The 12,951-nt window shown below is 41.9% G+C and overlaps 1 protein-coding gene across 1 annotated transcript in view; it reads left to right on the forward strand.

Moving 5' to 3' along the window:
* Positions 1 to 12,951, forward strand: part of FER1L6 (fer-1 like family member 6) — a gene marked incomplete at its 5' end in the record, with an annotated part of 316,530 nt that overhangs the window by 219,241 nt on the left and 84,338 nt on the right. Inside the window, one exon of the mRNA XM_082257934.1 lies at positions 11,558 to 11,606. Within this exon, the coding sequence (XP_082114060.1) occupies positions 11,558 to 11,606 (49 nt within the window). The remainder of the gene's footprint in view (positions 1 to 11,557; positions 11,607 to 12,951) is intronic.

Consider the following 12,951-nt stretch of genomic DNA (forward strand, 5'->3'; position numbering starts at 1 on the left):
AGTTCCACCATATGGCCATATCGTGCTCAAGCCCACCACTGCGTCAAAGTACCCCATTATCGGTGGGTCCTACACTATCCATAAAAAAGGGGTGAATCCAGCCTCTCTTACCCTTGGAGACAACACTCCTTGCTGGGAAGGTGTGCTAATGCACTGCAGGGGACTCCTCCTATATCTACTTGATAGAGGACACCAATAGAGTACAGGTGTGTGTGGGGGATGGGATGCTCAACCTCATAAGTCTGGTCAGACCGAATACATAATAAACAAGCAAAAAATTGGGGGAGCAAACCCTGAACATGTATATCTAAAGCCGGTGCAGCTATGGACCAAGCAACATGTATATTAAAAAAGAATAGCGCAACCATGCAAAAGAAATGACTATCAAATATGGAGACGATCCATAAATAAAAATGGGGATTTAGTTCCACCATATGGCCATATCGTGCTCAAGCCCACCACTGCGTCAAAGTACCCCATTATCGGTGGGTCCTACACTATCCATAAAAAAGGGGTGAATCCAGCCTCTCTTACCCTTGGAGACAACACTCCTTGCTGGGAAGGTGTGCTAATGCACTGCAGGGGACTCCTCCTATATCTACTTGATAGAGGACACCAATAGAGTACAGGTGTGTGTGGGGGATGGGATGCTCAACCCCATAAGTCTGGTCAGACCGAATACATAATAAACAAGCAAAAAATTGGGGGAGCAAACCCTGAACATGTATATCTAAAGCCGGTGCAGCTATGGACCAAGCAACATGTATATTAAAAAAGAATAGCGCAACCATGCAAAAGAAATGACTATCAAATATGGAGACAATCCATAAATAAAAATGGGGATTTAGTTCCACCATATGGCCATATCGTGCTCAAGCCCACCACTGCGTCAAAGTACCCCATTATCGGTGGGTCCTACACTATCCATAAAAAAGGGGTGAATCCAGCCTCTCTTACCCTTGGAGACAACACTCCTTGCTGGGAAGGTGTGCTAATGCACTGCAGGGGACTCCTCCTATATCTACTTGATAGAGGACACCAATAGAGTACAGGTGTGTGTGGGGGATGGGATGCTCAACCTCATAAGTCTGGTCAGACCGAATACATAATAAACAAGCAAAAAATTGGGGGAGCGAACCCTGAACATGTATATCTAAAGCCGGTGCAGCTATGGACCAAGCAACATGTATATTAAAAAAGAATAGCGCAACCATGCAAAAGAAATGACTATCAAATATGGAGACGATCCATAAATAAAAATGGGGATTTAGTTCCACCATATGGCCATATCGTGCTCAAGCCCACCACTGCGTCAAAGTACCCCATTATCGGTGGGTCCTACACTATCCATAAAAAAGAGGTGAATCCAGCCTCTCTTACCCTTGGAGACAACACTCCTTGCTGGGAAGGTGTGCTAATGCACTGCAGGGGACTCCTCCTATATCTACTTGATAGAGGACACCAATAGAGTACAGGTGTGTGTGGGGGATGGGATGCTCAACCCCATAAGTCTGGTCAGACCGAATACATAATAAACAAGCAAAAAATTGGGGGAGCAAACCCTGAACATGTATATCTAAAGCCGGTGCAGCTATGGACCAAGCAACATGTATATTAAAAAAGAATAGCGCAACCATGCAAAAGAAATGACTATCAAATATGGAGACAATCCATAAATAAAAATGGGGATTTAGTTCCACCATATGGCCATATCGTGCTCAAGCCCACCACTGCGTCAAAGTACCCCATTATCGGTGGGTCCTACACTATCCATAAAAAAGGGGTGAATCCAGCCTCTCTTACCCTTGGAGACAACACTCCTTGCTGGGAAGGTGTGCTAATGCACTGCAGGGGACTCCTCCTATATCTACTTGATAGAGGACACCAATAGAGTACAGGTGTGTGTGGGGGATGGGATGCTCAACCTCATAAGTCTGGTCAGACCGAATACATAATAAACAAGCAAAAAATTGGGGGAGCAAACCCTGAACATGTATATCTAAAGCCGGTGCAGCTATGGACCAAGCAACATGTATATTAAAAAAGAATAGCGCAACCATGCAAAAGAAATGACTATCAAATATGGAGACAATCCATAAATAAAAATGGGGATTTAGTTCCACCATATGGCCATATCGTGCTCAAGCCCACCACTGCGTCAAAGTACCCCATTATCGGTGGGTCCTACACTATCCATAAAAAAGGGGTGAATCCAGCCTCTCTTACCCTTGGAGACAACACTCCTTGCTGGGAAGGTGTGCTAATGCACTGCAGGGGACTCCTCCTATATCTACTTGATAGAGGACACCAATAGAGTACAGGTGTGTGTGGGGGATGGGATGCTCAACCTCATAAGTCTGGTCAGACCGAATACATAATAAACAAGCAAAAAATTGGGGGAGCAAACCCTGAACATGTATATCTAAAGCCGGTGCAGCTATGGACCAAGCAACATGTATATTAAAAAAGAATAGCGCAACCATGCAAAAGAAATGACTATCAAATATGGAGACAATCCATAAATAAAAATGGGGATTTAGTTCCACCATATGGCCATATCGTGCTCAAGCCCACCACTGCGTCAAAGTACCCCATTATCGGTGGGTCCTACACTATCCATAAAAAAGGGGTGAATCCAGCCTCTCTTACCCTTGGAGACAACACTCCTTGCTGGGAAGGTGTGCTAATGCACTGCAGGGGACTCCTCCTATATCTACTTGATAGAGGACACCAATAGAGTACAGGTGTGTGTGGGGGATGGGATGCTCAACCTCATAAGTCTGGTCAGACCGAATACATAATAAACAAGCAAAAAATTGGGGGAGCAAACCCTGAACATGTATATCTAAAGCCGGTGCAGCTATGGACCAAGCAACATGTATATTAAAAAAGAATAGCGCAACCATGCAAAAGAAATGACTATCAAATATGGAGACAATCCATAAATAAAAATGGGGATTTAGTTCCACCATATGGCCATATCGTGCTCAAGCCCACCACTGCGTCAAAGTACCCCATTATCGGTGGGTCCTACACTATCCATAAAAAAGGGGTGAATCCAGCCTCTCTTACCCTTGGAGACAACACTCCTTGCTGGGAAGGTGTGCTAATGCACTGCAGGGGACTCCTCCTATATCTACTTGATAGAGGACACCAATAGAGTACAGGTGTGTGTGGGGGATGGGATGCTCAACCCCATAAGTCTGGTCAGACCGAATACATAATAAACAAGCAAAAAATTGGGGAAGCAAACCCTGAACATGTATATCTAAAGCCGGTGCAGCTATGGACCAAGCAACATGTATATTAAAAAAGAATAGCGCAACCATGCAAAAGAAATGACTATCAAATATGGAGACAATCCATAAAAAAAATGGGGATTTAGTTCCACCATATGGCCATATCGTGCTCAAGCCCACCACTGCGTCAAAGTACCCCATTATCGGTGGGTCCTACACTATCCATAAAAAAGGGGTGAATCCAGCCTCTCTTACCCTTGGAGACAACACTCCTTGTTGGGAAGGTGTGCTAATGCACTGCAGGGGACTCCTCCTATATCTACTTGATAGAGGACACCAATAGAGTACAGGTGTGTGTGGGGGATGGGATGCTCAACCTCATAAGTCTGGTCAGACCGAATACATAATAAACAAGCAAAAAATTGGGGGAGCAAACCCTGAACATGTATATCTAAAGCCGGTGCAGCTATGGACCAAGCAACATGTATATTAAAAAAGAATAGCGCAACCATGCAAAAGAAATGACTATCAAATATGGAGACAATCCATAAATAAAAATGGGGATTTAGTTCCACCATATGGCCATATCGTGCTCAAGCCCACCACTGCGTCAAAGTACCCCATTATCGGTGGGTCCTACACTATCCATAAAAAAGGGGTGAATCCAGCCTCTCTTACCCTTGGAGACTACACTCCTTGCTGGGAAGGTGTGCTAATGCACTGCAGGGGACTCCTCCTATATCTACTTGATAGAGGACACCAATAGAGTACAGGTGTGTGTGGGGGATGGGATGCTCAACCTCATAAGTCTGGTCAGACCGAATACATAATAAACAAGCAAAAAATTGGGGGAGCGAACCCTGAACATGTATATCTAAAGCCGGTGCAGCTATGGACCAAGCAACATGTATATTAAAAAAGAATAGCGCAACCATGCAAAAGAAATGACTATCAAATATGGAGACAATCCATAAATAAAAATGGGGATTTAGTTCCACCATATGGCCATATCGTGCTCAAGCCCACCACTGCGTCAAAGTACCCCATTATCGGTGGGTCCTACACTATCCATAAAAAAGGGGTGAATCCAGCCTCTCTTACCCTTGGAGACAACACTCCTTGCTGGGAAGGTGTGCTAATGCACTGCAGGGGACTCCTCCTATATCTACTTGATAGAGGACACCAATAGAGTACAGGTGTGTGTGGGGGATGGGATGCTCAACCTCATAAGTCTGGTCAGACCGAATACATAATAAACAAGCAAAAAATTGGGGGAGCAAACCCTGAGCATGTATATCTAAAGCCGGTGCAGCTATGGACCAAGCAACATGTATATTAAAAAAGAATAGCGCAACCATGCAAAAGAAATGACTATCAAATATGGAGACAATCCATAAAAAATCACCCCTTTTTTATGGATAGTGTAGGACCCACCGATAATGGGGTACTTTGACGCAGTGGTGGGCTTGAGCACGATATGGCCATATGGTGGAACTAAATCCCCATTTTTATTTATGGATTGTCTCCATATTTGATAGTCATTTCTTTTGCATGGTTGCGCTATTCTTTTTTAATATACATGTTGCTTGGTCCATAGCTGCACCGGCTTTAGATATACATGTTCAGGGTTTGCTCCCCCAATTTTTTGCTTGTTTATTATGTATTCGGTCTGACCAGACTTATGTGGTTGAGCATCCCATCCCCCACACACACCTGTACTCTATTGGTGTCCTCTATCAAGTAGATATAGGAGGAGTCCCCTGCAGTGCATTAGCACACCTTCCCAGCAAGGAGTGTTGTCTCCAAGGGTAAGAGAGGCTGGATTCACCCCTTTTTTATGGATAGTGTAGGACCCACCGATAATGGGGTACTTTGACGCAGTGGTGGGCTTGAGCACGATATGGCCATATGGTGGAACTAAATCCCCATTTTTATTTATGGATTGTCTCCATATTTGATAGTCATTTCTTTTGCATGGTTGCGCTATTCTTTTTTAATATACATGTTGCTTGGTCCATAGCTGCACCGGCTTTAGATATACATGTTCAGGGTTTGCTCCCCCAATTTTTTGCTTGTTTATTATGTATTCGGTCTGACCAGACTTATGAGGTTGAGCATCCCATCCCCCACACACACCTGTACTCTATTGGTGTCCTCTATCAAGTAGATATAGGAGGAGTCCCCTGCAGTGCATTAGCACACCTTCCCAGCAAGGAGTGTTGTCTCCAAGGGTAAGAGAGGCTGGATTCACCCCTTTTTTATGGATAGTGTAGGACCCACCGATAATGGGGTACTTTGACGCAGTGGTGGGCTTGAGCACGATATGGCCATATGGTGGAACTAAATCCCCAATGTTATTTATGGATTGTCTCCATATTTGATAGTCATTTCTTTTGCATGGTTGCGCTATTCTTTTTTAATATACAGGTGATCAAATACCACCAAAATAAAGCTCTATTTGTGAGGAAAAAAAGGACGTAAATTTTATTTAGGTACAGTGTCGCACGACCGCGCAATAGCCCGTTAAAGTAACGCAGTGCCGAATTGCAAAATAGGGCCTGGTCAGGAAAGGGGCAAATCCTTCCGGTCTTAAAGTGGTTAATGCAGACTGTTAGATAGGATAATTCAGTTGGTAAGCAGACTGGTTGGTGAGTTGAGCTGGAAATTTTCTTTGGTTTTGTCTGATCTACATTTAGGCCTGTCCTTGGATGAAATGCGTCAACGAGGGAAGTCCCAGGTGGGCACCCAACAACCAGAAACAAAAGTCAATTGTGGGATTTGGGATGAGCGACACTCAGTTACATAGGCAAAACTGGCAAAAATGTCTGGTAGTATAAACGTATTAATACTCTAAGCAATACCCTAAGCCTGGTTATACAAGCAAAAATATGCAGATGAGTGCTAATTTCCAGCACCAACAGATGTGTGCCTACAATCTCCAGCAAAAGGAAATCTCAGTCTCTGCAAAGAGATACTGGAGTTTATTTACTGAAGGCAAACTGAGTGTGCGCTTTTCAAGTGCAATTGCATTCTGTAAGTGAAGTTGCTCCAAAGCTTAGTAAATGAGATGAAGCTTCACTTTACAAAGACTGCCCAATTACATACAAGGAAATTTTAAAAACTTAATTTTTGCTTGCATATGATTGGAAGGTGGAAGTCAGTAGAGCTTTACTGCATTTACTAAGCTCTGGAGCAACTGCAATTGCAAAGTGCGCAATCTATTTGCCTTTTTGTAAATCAACCCTAGCAGTTACAGCAATTTTTTATTTTGGAGAAAAAAATGTCAGCAATATAAATAATAGCTGACCATTATAGAACTCCTGGTAAATGTTAAATATTTTTCCCAAACTCCATAACTACAACTTTCGCTGGCCAGCTTGGCCTGTTTCTGGAACTGGAAGAAACACAGATCTATTGTCAGGATCAAAAGACAAAACTATTTTAGGAGGTGTATGTGGGCTTTAATGCTTCCTAATTACATAGTTACATAGTAGGTGAGGTTGAATAAAGACAATAGTCCATCCAGTTCAACCTGTGTAGGTGTGTGTGGCTGTAATCATCTCGCATACCCCTGAATGTTCTGATTCTTGAGATGTACGTCTAAGAGTCTTTTGAAAGCCACCATACTTCCCGCAGAAACCACCTCTTGTGGTAGAGAATTCCACATGCTTACATGATTATGTAAGAATTATAGCTGGATGCTGTTTGGTTATGGCTAAAGAAATATTCTTCCAAGCAATCATTTTATAATACATTGACTTTCAACAGAAGGAGATCAGTGCTGGCAGTTTTTTCGTTATGTGGCTCCCAGTGGAGGTGCCTTACTCCATTACCCCCTACCCTCCAGTTACCCTTACACTAACCCTTGTACCTACCCTCATCTTCTGAATGAGCATTCTAGCAGTTCCCATATGCCCCACGCAAGCCCAGAGTCATTGAGCAATGTATGAAAGGACATTTTTTATATAATTAAAGCTTATAAATAACAAATTATTTTCACTGATTAGCAAGACATGATCTTCCAACTGAATTTTGTGTTTTGGCTGCATTGCCCTTAATAGATCAATCTCTGTTAATAGAAAAGCAGTCGCACATTTTTATTTGTGGTTAACAGGTTGTCCCTTCATTTATTATTAGTACAGAAAGGCCTCATAAAAAATGGTAGCATAAAACCTAATGGAGGAACAACAAGATTTTAAAAAGCTTTCCATCCACCCTGTTTTGTAATGTTTCTATTAGATTGTCCATAGCGGGAATCATTTAGGCATAATTAAGTTACCTTCTCTTCTAGGACTAATTAAACTTGAAATTCATAATATAAACTATAAAAGGAAGATGCCTGTATTATTATTCTAAATATATTTCTTTCTCTGCATTTAAGGATTAATTATTGCAATTTCTGTGCAGCTTTTAGATTAAAAATAAGTCCTGTTTTAATTAAGGTTTGGTTTATATCGCTTATGTACTTTTAATCATATTCTGCTAAAACTCTTAATAATAATGGCAAAACACCACATTGTTAATGTACAGCAAGAAGATAAATATCTATAAAAAGTAGCTTTGCAAAGAGAAAACAAAGAGAAAAAGTTTTCGAACTAAATATATAGTGTTGCGCAAATAAAAAATGGTTAAATTAATTAATTTGTGCTTAAATTATTAAAAAACCAAAATATTTATATGTGACATAATATTAAAGTGCCAATAGTGCTAATAAAGTAGTAAATATAATATAATATAATACTCATATAAAAGAGAAAATATATAGATATAAAAGTCCAGTGTGCAAAGTGCAAAAAGCCAATAAACAAGGTCCAAAATGTAATCCTAAAGTGATCTGTGCTCCCAGAGAGAAGTTACCAGAGTGTCACAGTGGACAGCCAGCGTGCTTCCTCAGGGGGATATCCCCCTGAGAAAGACACGTGATCCCTGTGTCATCACGTGTAGGGGAGGGGCAAGGACGGACGGAGCGATACACTATTGTCTAGGTGAGGCTGTCAGCTATCGGCGCACGCTGTGGAGACCGGCAGCGCTGTGCAGTCTCTCCCACTATACCACCATGATTTCCACCATTTACTTGATGCTATTGTCTAAGTGCATGTGTTGCACCTACAAATGTGAGTGAGATTTATCCACCTTTACTTAATAAAAGCTGATTGTTTAAGGTTTCATACACTATTGCAAGTCTTTTTGTTTGCATATATACTGCATTGATTGACGATGCAACTCCTGTTAATGAGAGGAGCCCTGAAGGATATGGATGGATGATCTTTTTGGGATAACAATCTATGCGCTCTTTTTAAGGATTTGAGGTGAGCACCCATTCACAAGGGGGTGCACGGCTGGCTGTCCACTGTGACACTCTGGTCACTTCTCTCTGGGAGCACAGATCACTTTAGGATTACATTTTGGACTTTGTTTATTGGCTTTTTGCACTTTGCACACTGGACTTTTATATCTATATATTTTCTCTTTTATATGAGTATTATATTATATTATATTTACTACTTTATTAGCACTATTGGCACTTTAATATTATGTCAGATATAAATATTTTGGGTTTTTAATAATTTAAGCACAAATTAATTAATTTCATAATTTTTTATTTGCGCAACACTATATATTTATTTCAATTAAGCACACTATTATGAGAAGTGGAGTGTCTGCAGCAAATAACTGATCAATTTAGAGCCTCAGGGTCGCTCGCAGGACTTATTCCTTAAGTTTTCAAACTAACCCTTGCTGAAGGTATGATCAATTCTTCTAGCATATTTAATGAACTCATAAGCTAATGATAACATACAAATTGGTGAGTTACTTCTTATGCCCTCCAAATAGACTTTATTTTCTGAAGTTTCTGAAGAAAGAGCTCTTCTTGTTGTCCATAGCAGCCTAGAGTAAAAATCAGAATATGACCGGCAGCGACCAGCAAGAAGAACTGAGCTTCCTTTAGATACTTTCGTGAACTTATATGGTAGTGAGCAAGCACGTTGAATTTGTGTGAAACACGTCTACCATATTCATCCTGCTGTACCTTGTACCTATGTATGTACGAATAAAGAACTTCTTCTTCACTGACATTCTTGGTGGTGTGCGACCAATTCATTCATGTGTGCTGTTTGCGGTGGCGAGCCGGGGTTCGGCACCCACCTTGGATCGTAAACACAGACTCACCTGAGTGGTGTTACCCCTCTTCATACTTTCATGAACTTACCTTGATGTTTGGAGGGCTGTGTGGAGTTACAGTCCAGATATGACAAAACCATTGATTGGCTTGAGGATTGAGAATTCAGTTCTCTCATTTTTTAATAGTGCCTAAATTTAAGAGGAGCTCTTGCATTTTTACATTTTTAAACATATGTTTTATATTGTTTTTATGATTTTATTAACATTCTTTATTTATAAATCCACTGACAATCGAGAACGAAGGTGCATGTAAGCATAATGGTCCAAAATTATGAGATTGCATAAGAGAATATCACAAGGCATAAATCAATCAACAAAGTACCTTCTTGCATAAAAGTTCTTGTCAACTTCATTCAAAGTAATGGAAAAAACCATCACTGAGTCTGTATATGAGGTTCTATTGTCCATGATACTCTTTCTCTTTTTCGATCCTCCAACACACATCAAGGGTGGGAAGGAAGAAATAGATAAATAAGAGAAGTCATAAAGACTTTTTACAATATAGACCAATCTAGGCTGGGTGAGTGAGGGAGTGAGAGGGTGGGTCAACCTAATATCAGAAATAGTTGGGGAGGGTGCGAAGGCTTGTAGGTATTGGATGGGTTGAACCACTGGGGGGGAGGGGGGTGTGGTTAGCTATGGAAAGGGGGGAAGAGGAGGGAGTTTGGAGGGAAGGGTCGAAAGATAGAAGAAAGATAAAATAGTTGAGGGGTGAGAGAAGAAGGAAGTAGGAGAGGGTAGAAGAAGGGATACTGCTGGAGCAATTGATTGAAAGGGACAGGACAGTACCACTAATTTAGTAGTAGGATCCAGTCATCAGTAAATTGAAACTGGTACCAGTAAAAACACTTAATTTTTAAATGCGGTTTTCATTAGTTGTAATACATTTTTATTTTCCAAGGAGACATTTTAAAATACAACTATACCCAAAATGAAGCTCCACTAGTCTAAATGTCCCACTAAAGTAAATTAAAGTACATATTTAACTTGCCTCCACTGTCTTCCTTTCCTTAATAAAAATCTAGTGTTCCTGTCAGTCAAGGGGCCTTCCTTTTGCAGGGGTGCAATGCTAAATGTCCTACAGTGAATTTACTGCAGCGTGGCCCCCCTTGCACAGTTGTGTCATTGCACTCACTAAGGAAGAGTGTTACCAACATTTTCAGTTCTGATAATCTTCCCCCATGCTGACATTCACTGTGGGACTTGTGACAAAGAGGATGCCCTGCATTTCCTAAGTTGGGTGTTTGAGTCCTCCCACCTGCTTCTGGGAGAAGCCCCAAAAATATAGAACAGGGGGAGTCAAATGACCAGTATGAATATTTATCATGCCCCAGCAAATCCCTGAAAGGAAGAGTCCAGAATGTCGCTGACGAGGTGATACAGGTATGGGAAGCCTTTCCAGAGGGTTCTGTCCTCTCCAGGGAGGGTTCCAGTTTTCCTGGAGCCTTTGCCCCTGGGAGGCAGCTATAGTGTGCTGAAGAATTGTAGTCTGGGCCTTTAGCAGGAGTTGGGCTGAGGGCCCGTGGAAGATTGCCAAAGGATTATTTTCTGCATATCATTAAACTGAAATCCTGGTCTGGAAAAGGATATTTTGTCCCTCTCACTAAGCAACCACCAGTGGGTGCTAGGTGGCGGTCAGCTCCTGGGACATTGTAAGTAAAGACCTTGCTGTGGGCTCTTTGGTGTGCAAGTGCTAGAAGGGAACTAAAAGCTAGAAATGTTATATGGACCGGGATTACTGTAATAGAGTCCTAGATATACTGGCCATCCCATGTTACCTCCAGGAAAGGCTGCTTAGAGAAGAATAGAGAGAAGCTGCCATTCTGTTCTTTTTTATGCTATTGTTTGGAGATTCCTGAACCCTGAATCCCCCTCCTGTTGAAGTTATTCAGCAATACATTCTAAAAAGATATTCCCTAGACTGAGTCTGTATTGTCAGTGTGCAACTATGTCTGTGGCAGGCATTTTCTGTACAAGCAAGTGAGACTCGGGTCATATTCAGCGGCCCCTATTCTATCTTTTTTTTTTTCCATTGATTGAACTGGATGGACTTTTTTCCAACATAACTATGCAACTTGAAGTATATTATTATGTTTTTAATTTTGTGTTTTAAAATTTTCCTATTCTTCTCGTAGATGAAGGCTGATGCAGCAGCTGTAGACGTTCCACCTCCAGTCGAGGAATGTGAGTATTTCAACATGCCTTATTTGTAGCTATTTTAGAGCAAAGGTAGCTGCATTATTGGGAGATGGGACAGTGAGTCCCTGTTCCTAAACAGCAGAACTTTACTGCTAACTCTACAACTCTTTGTGGTAGCAATACATAGTCTTGTCTAACCGTCTAACCACAGAAATTCTAATGGTAGTATGAGAGACTCTAATTAGTGATGTCATTGGTTCCCTGGACTCACAGAATTATAGTTTAACAACCCAAAATTGCAGCCTCTGCCAGTGCTGTATCTTGGCCTAGGCCAACAAGGCCCAGGCCTAGGGCAGCACTTTGCAGGGGGGCAGCAAAAAAGCTGATGGGGCTGCACTGATATGCTGCCCTGATGGGCACTGATATTTTGCACTGATGGGCACTAATAGACTGCACCGATGGCCCCGGATGAGGCAGGACTGATAAGCTGTTCTGATAAGGCAGCACTGATGGGTACTGATATGATGCACTGATAGGCTGCACTAATGGGCACTAAGAGGCTGCACTGGTGGCCACTGATGGGGCTGTACTGATGGCCACTGATGAGGCTGCACTGATATGTTGCACTGATGAGGCATCACTAATGGGCAATAATGAGGCTGCACTGATGATCACTGATAAGGCTGCACTGATGGGCACTGATGAAGCTGAACTTATGGGAACTGAGGAGGCTGCACTGATGGGCACTGATAGACTGTGGTTGTGGTCTGTGGTTTACAAATGACAGGGCGGGTCATAAACAGGAAAGGGTGTGGCCTATACAGGAAGGGGTGGGTCATTTTTAAATTAGGGGTGCCCAAGTTTAGTCAGGCCTAGGACAGCACAAAACCTAAATACACCACTGGCCTCTGCTGTGGATGAGTTACAGGTACACTTCAAGGAAGTGTACTGTATTGAGGTTTAAAGGAGAAGTACAGCCAAAGCCCGTTTGGCTGTACTTCACCTGTGGATCACAGGAGTGCAGTTCGTTCTGCACTCCTGTGACGCATTTTCAGCTGACAGTGGGTGGTGGTGGGTGGCTGATGGTGGTGTTTGATTGTTTGGTTCTCAGTGTAAGAGCCAGCAAGGGACAGATGCAGCATTGGACCGATGCTGCATCCACCTGGTAAATATAATTCTTAAAAAAAACTGAATTCTCATACTTCTCTTTTCATTAACAATCGTAAGTAACATTCAGACAGACAGAGTATTGGGAGCATACCGCAGCCATTTTTACCTACATGGGCAACCCAATGACCCTAATTCATGTCAGTGCAGACACTGTTTGTTCAAGAACATGATGAGTTCTAATTAACATAATCCAATTTTTTTAACAGGGCATTTACATTTT

The sequence above is a fragment of the Pelophylax lessonae genome, assembly GCF_965119305.1.
Source record: "Pelophylax lessonae genome assembly, chromosome: 5".
NCBI classification, from domain to species: Eukaryota; Metazoa; Chordata; class Amphibia; order Anura; family Ranidae; genus Pelophylax; species Pelophylax lessonae.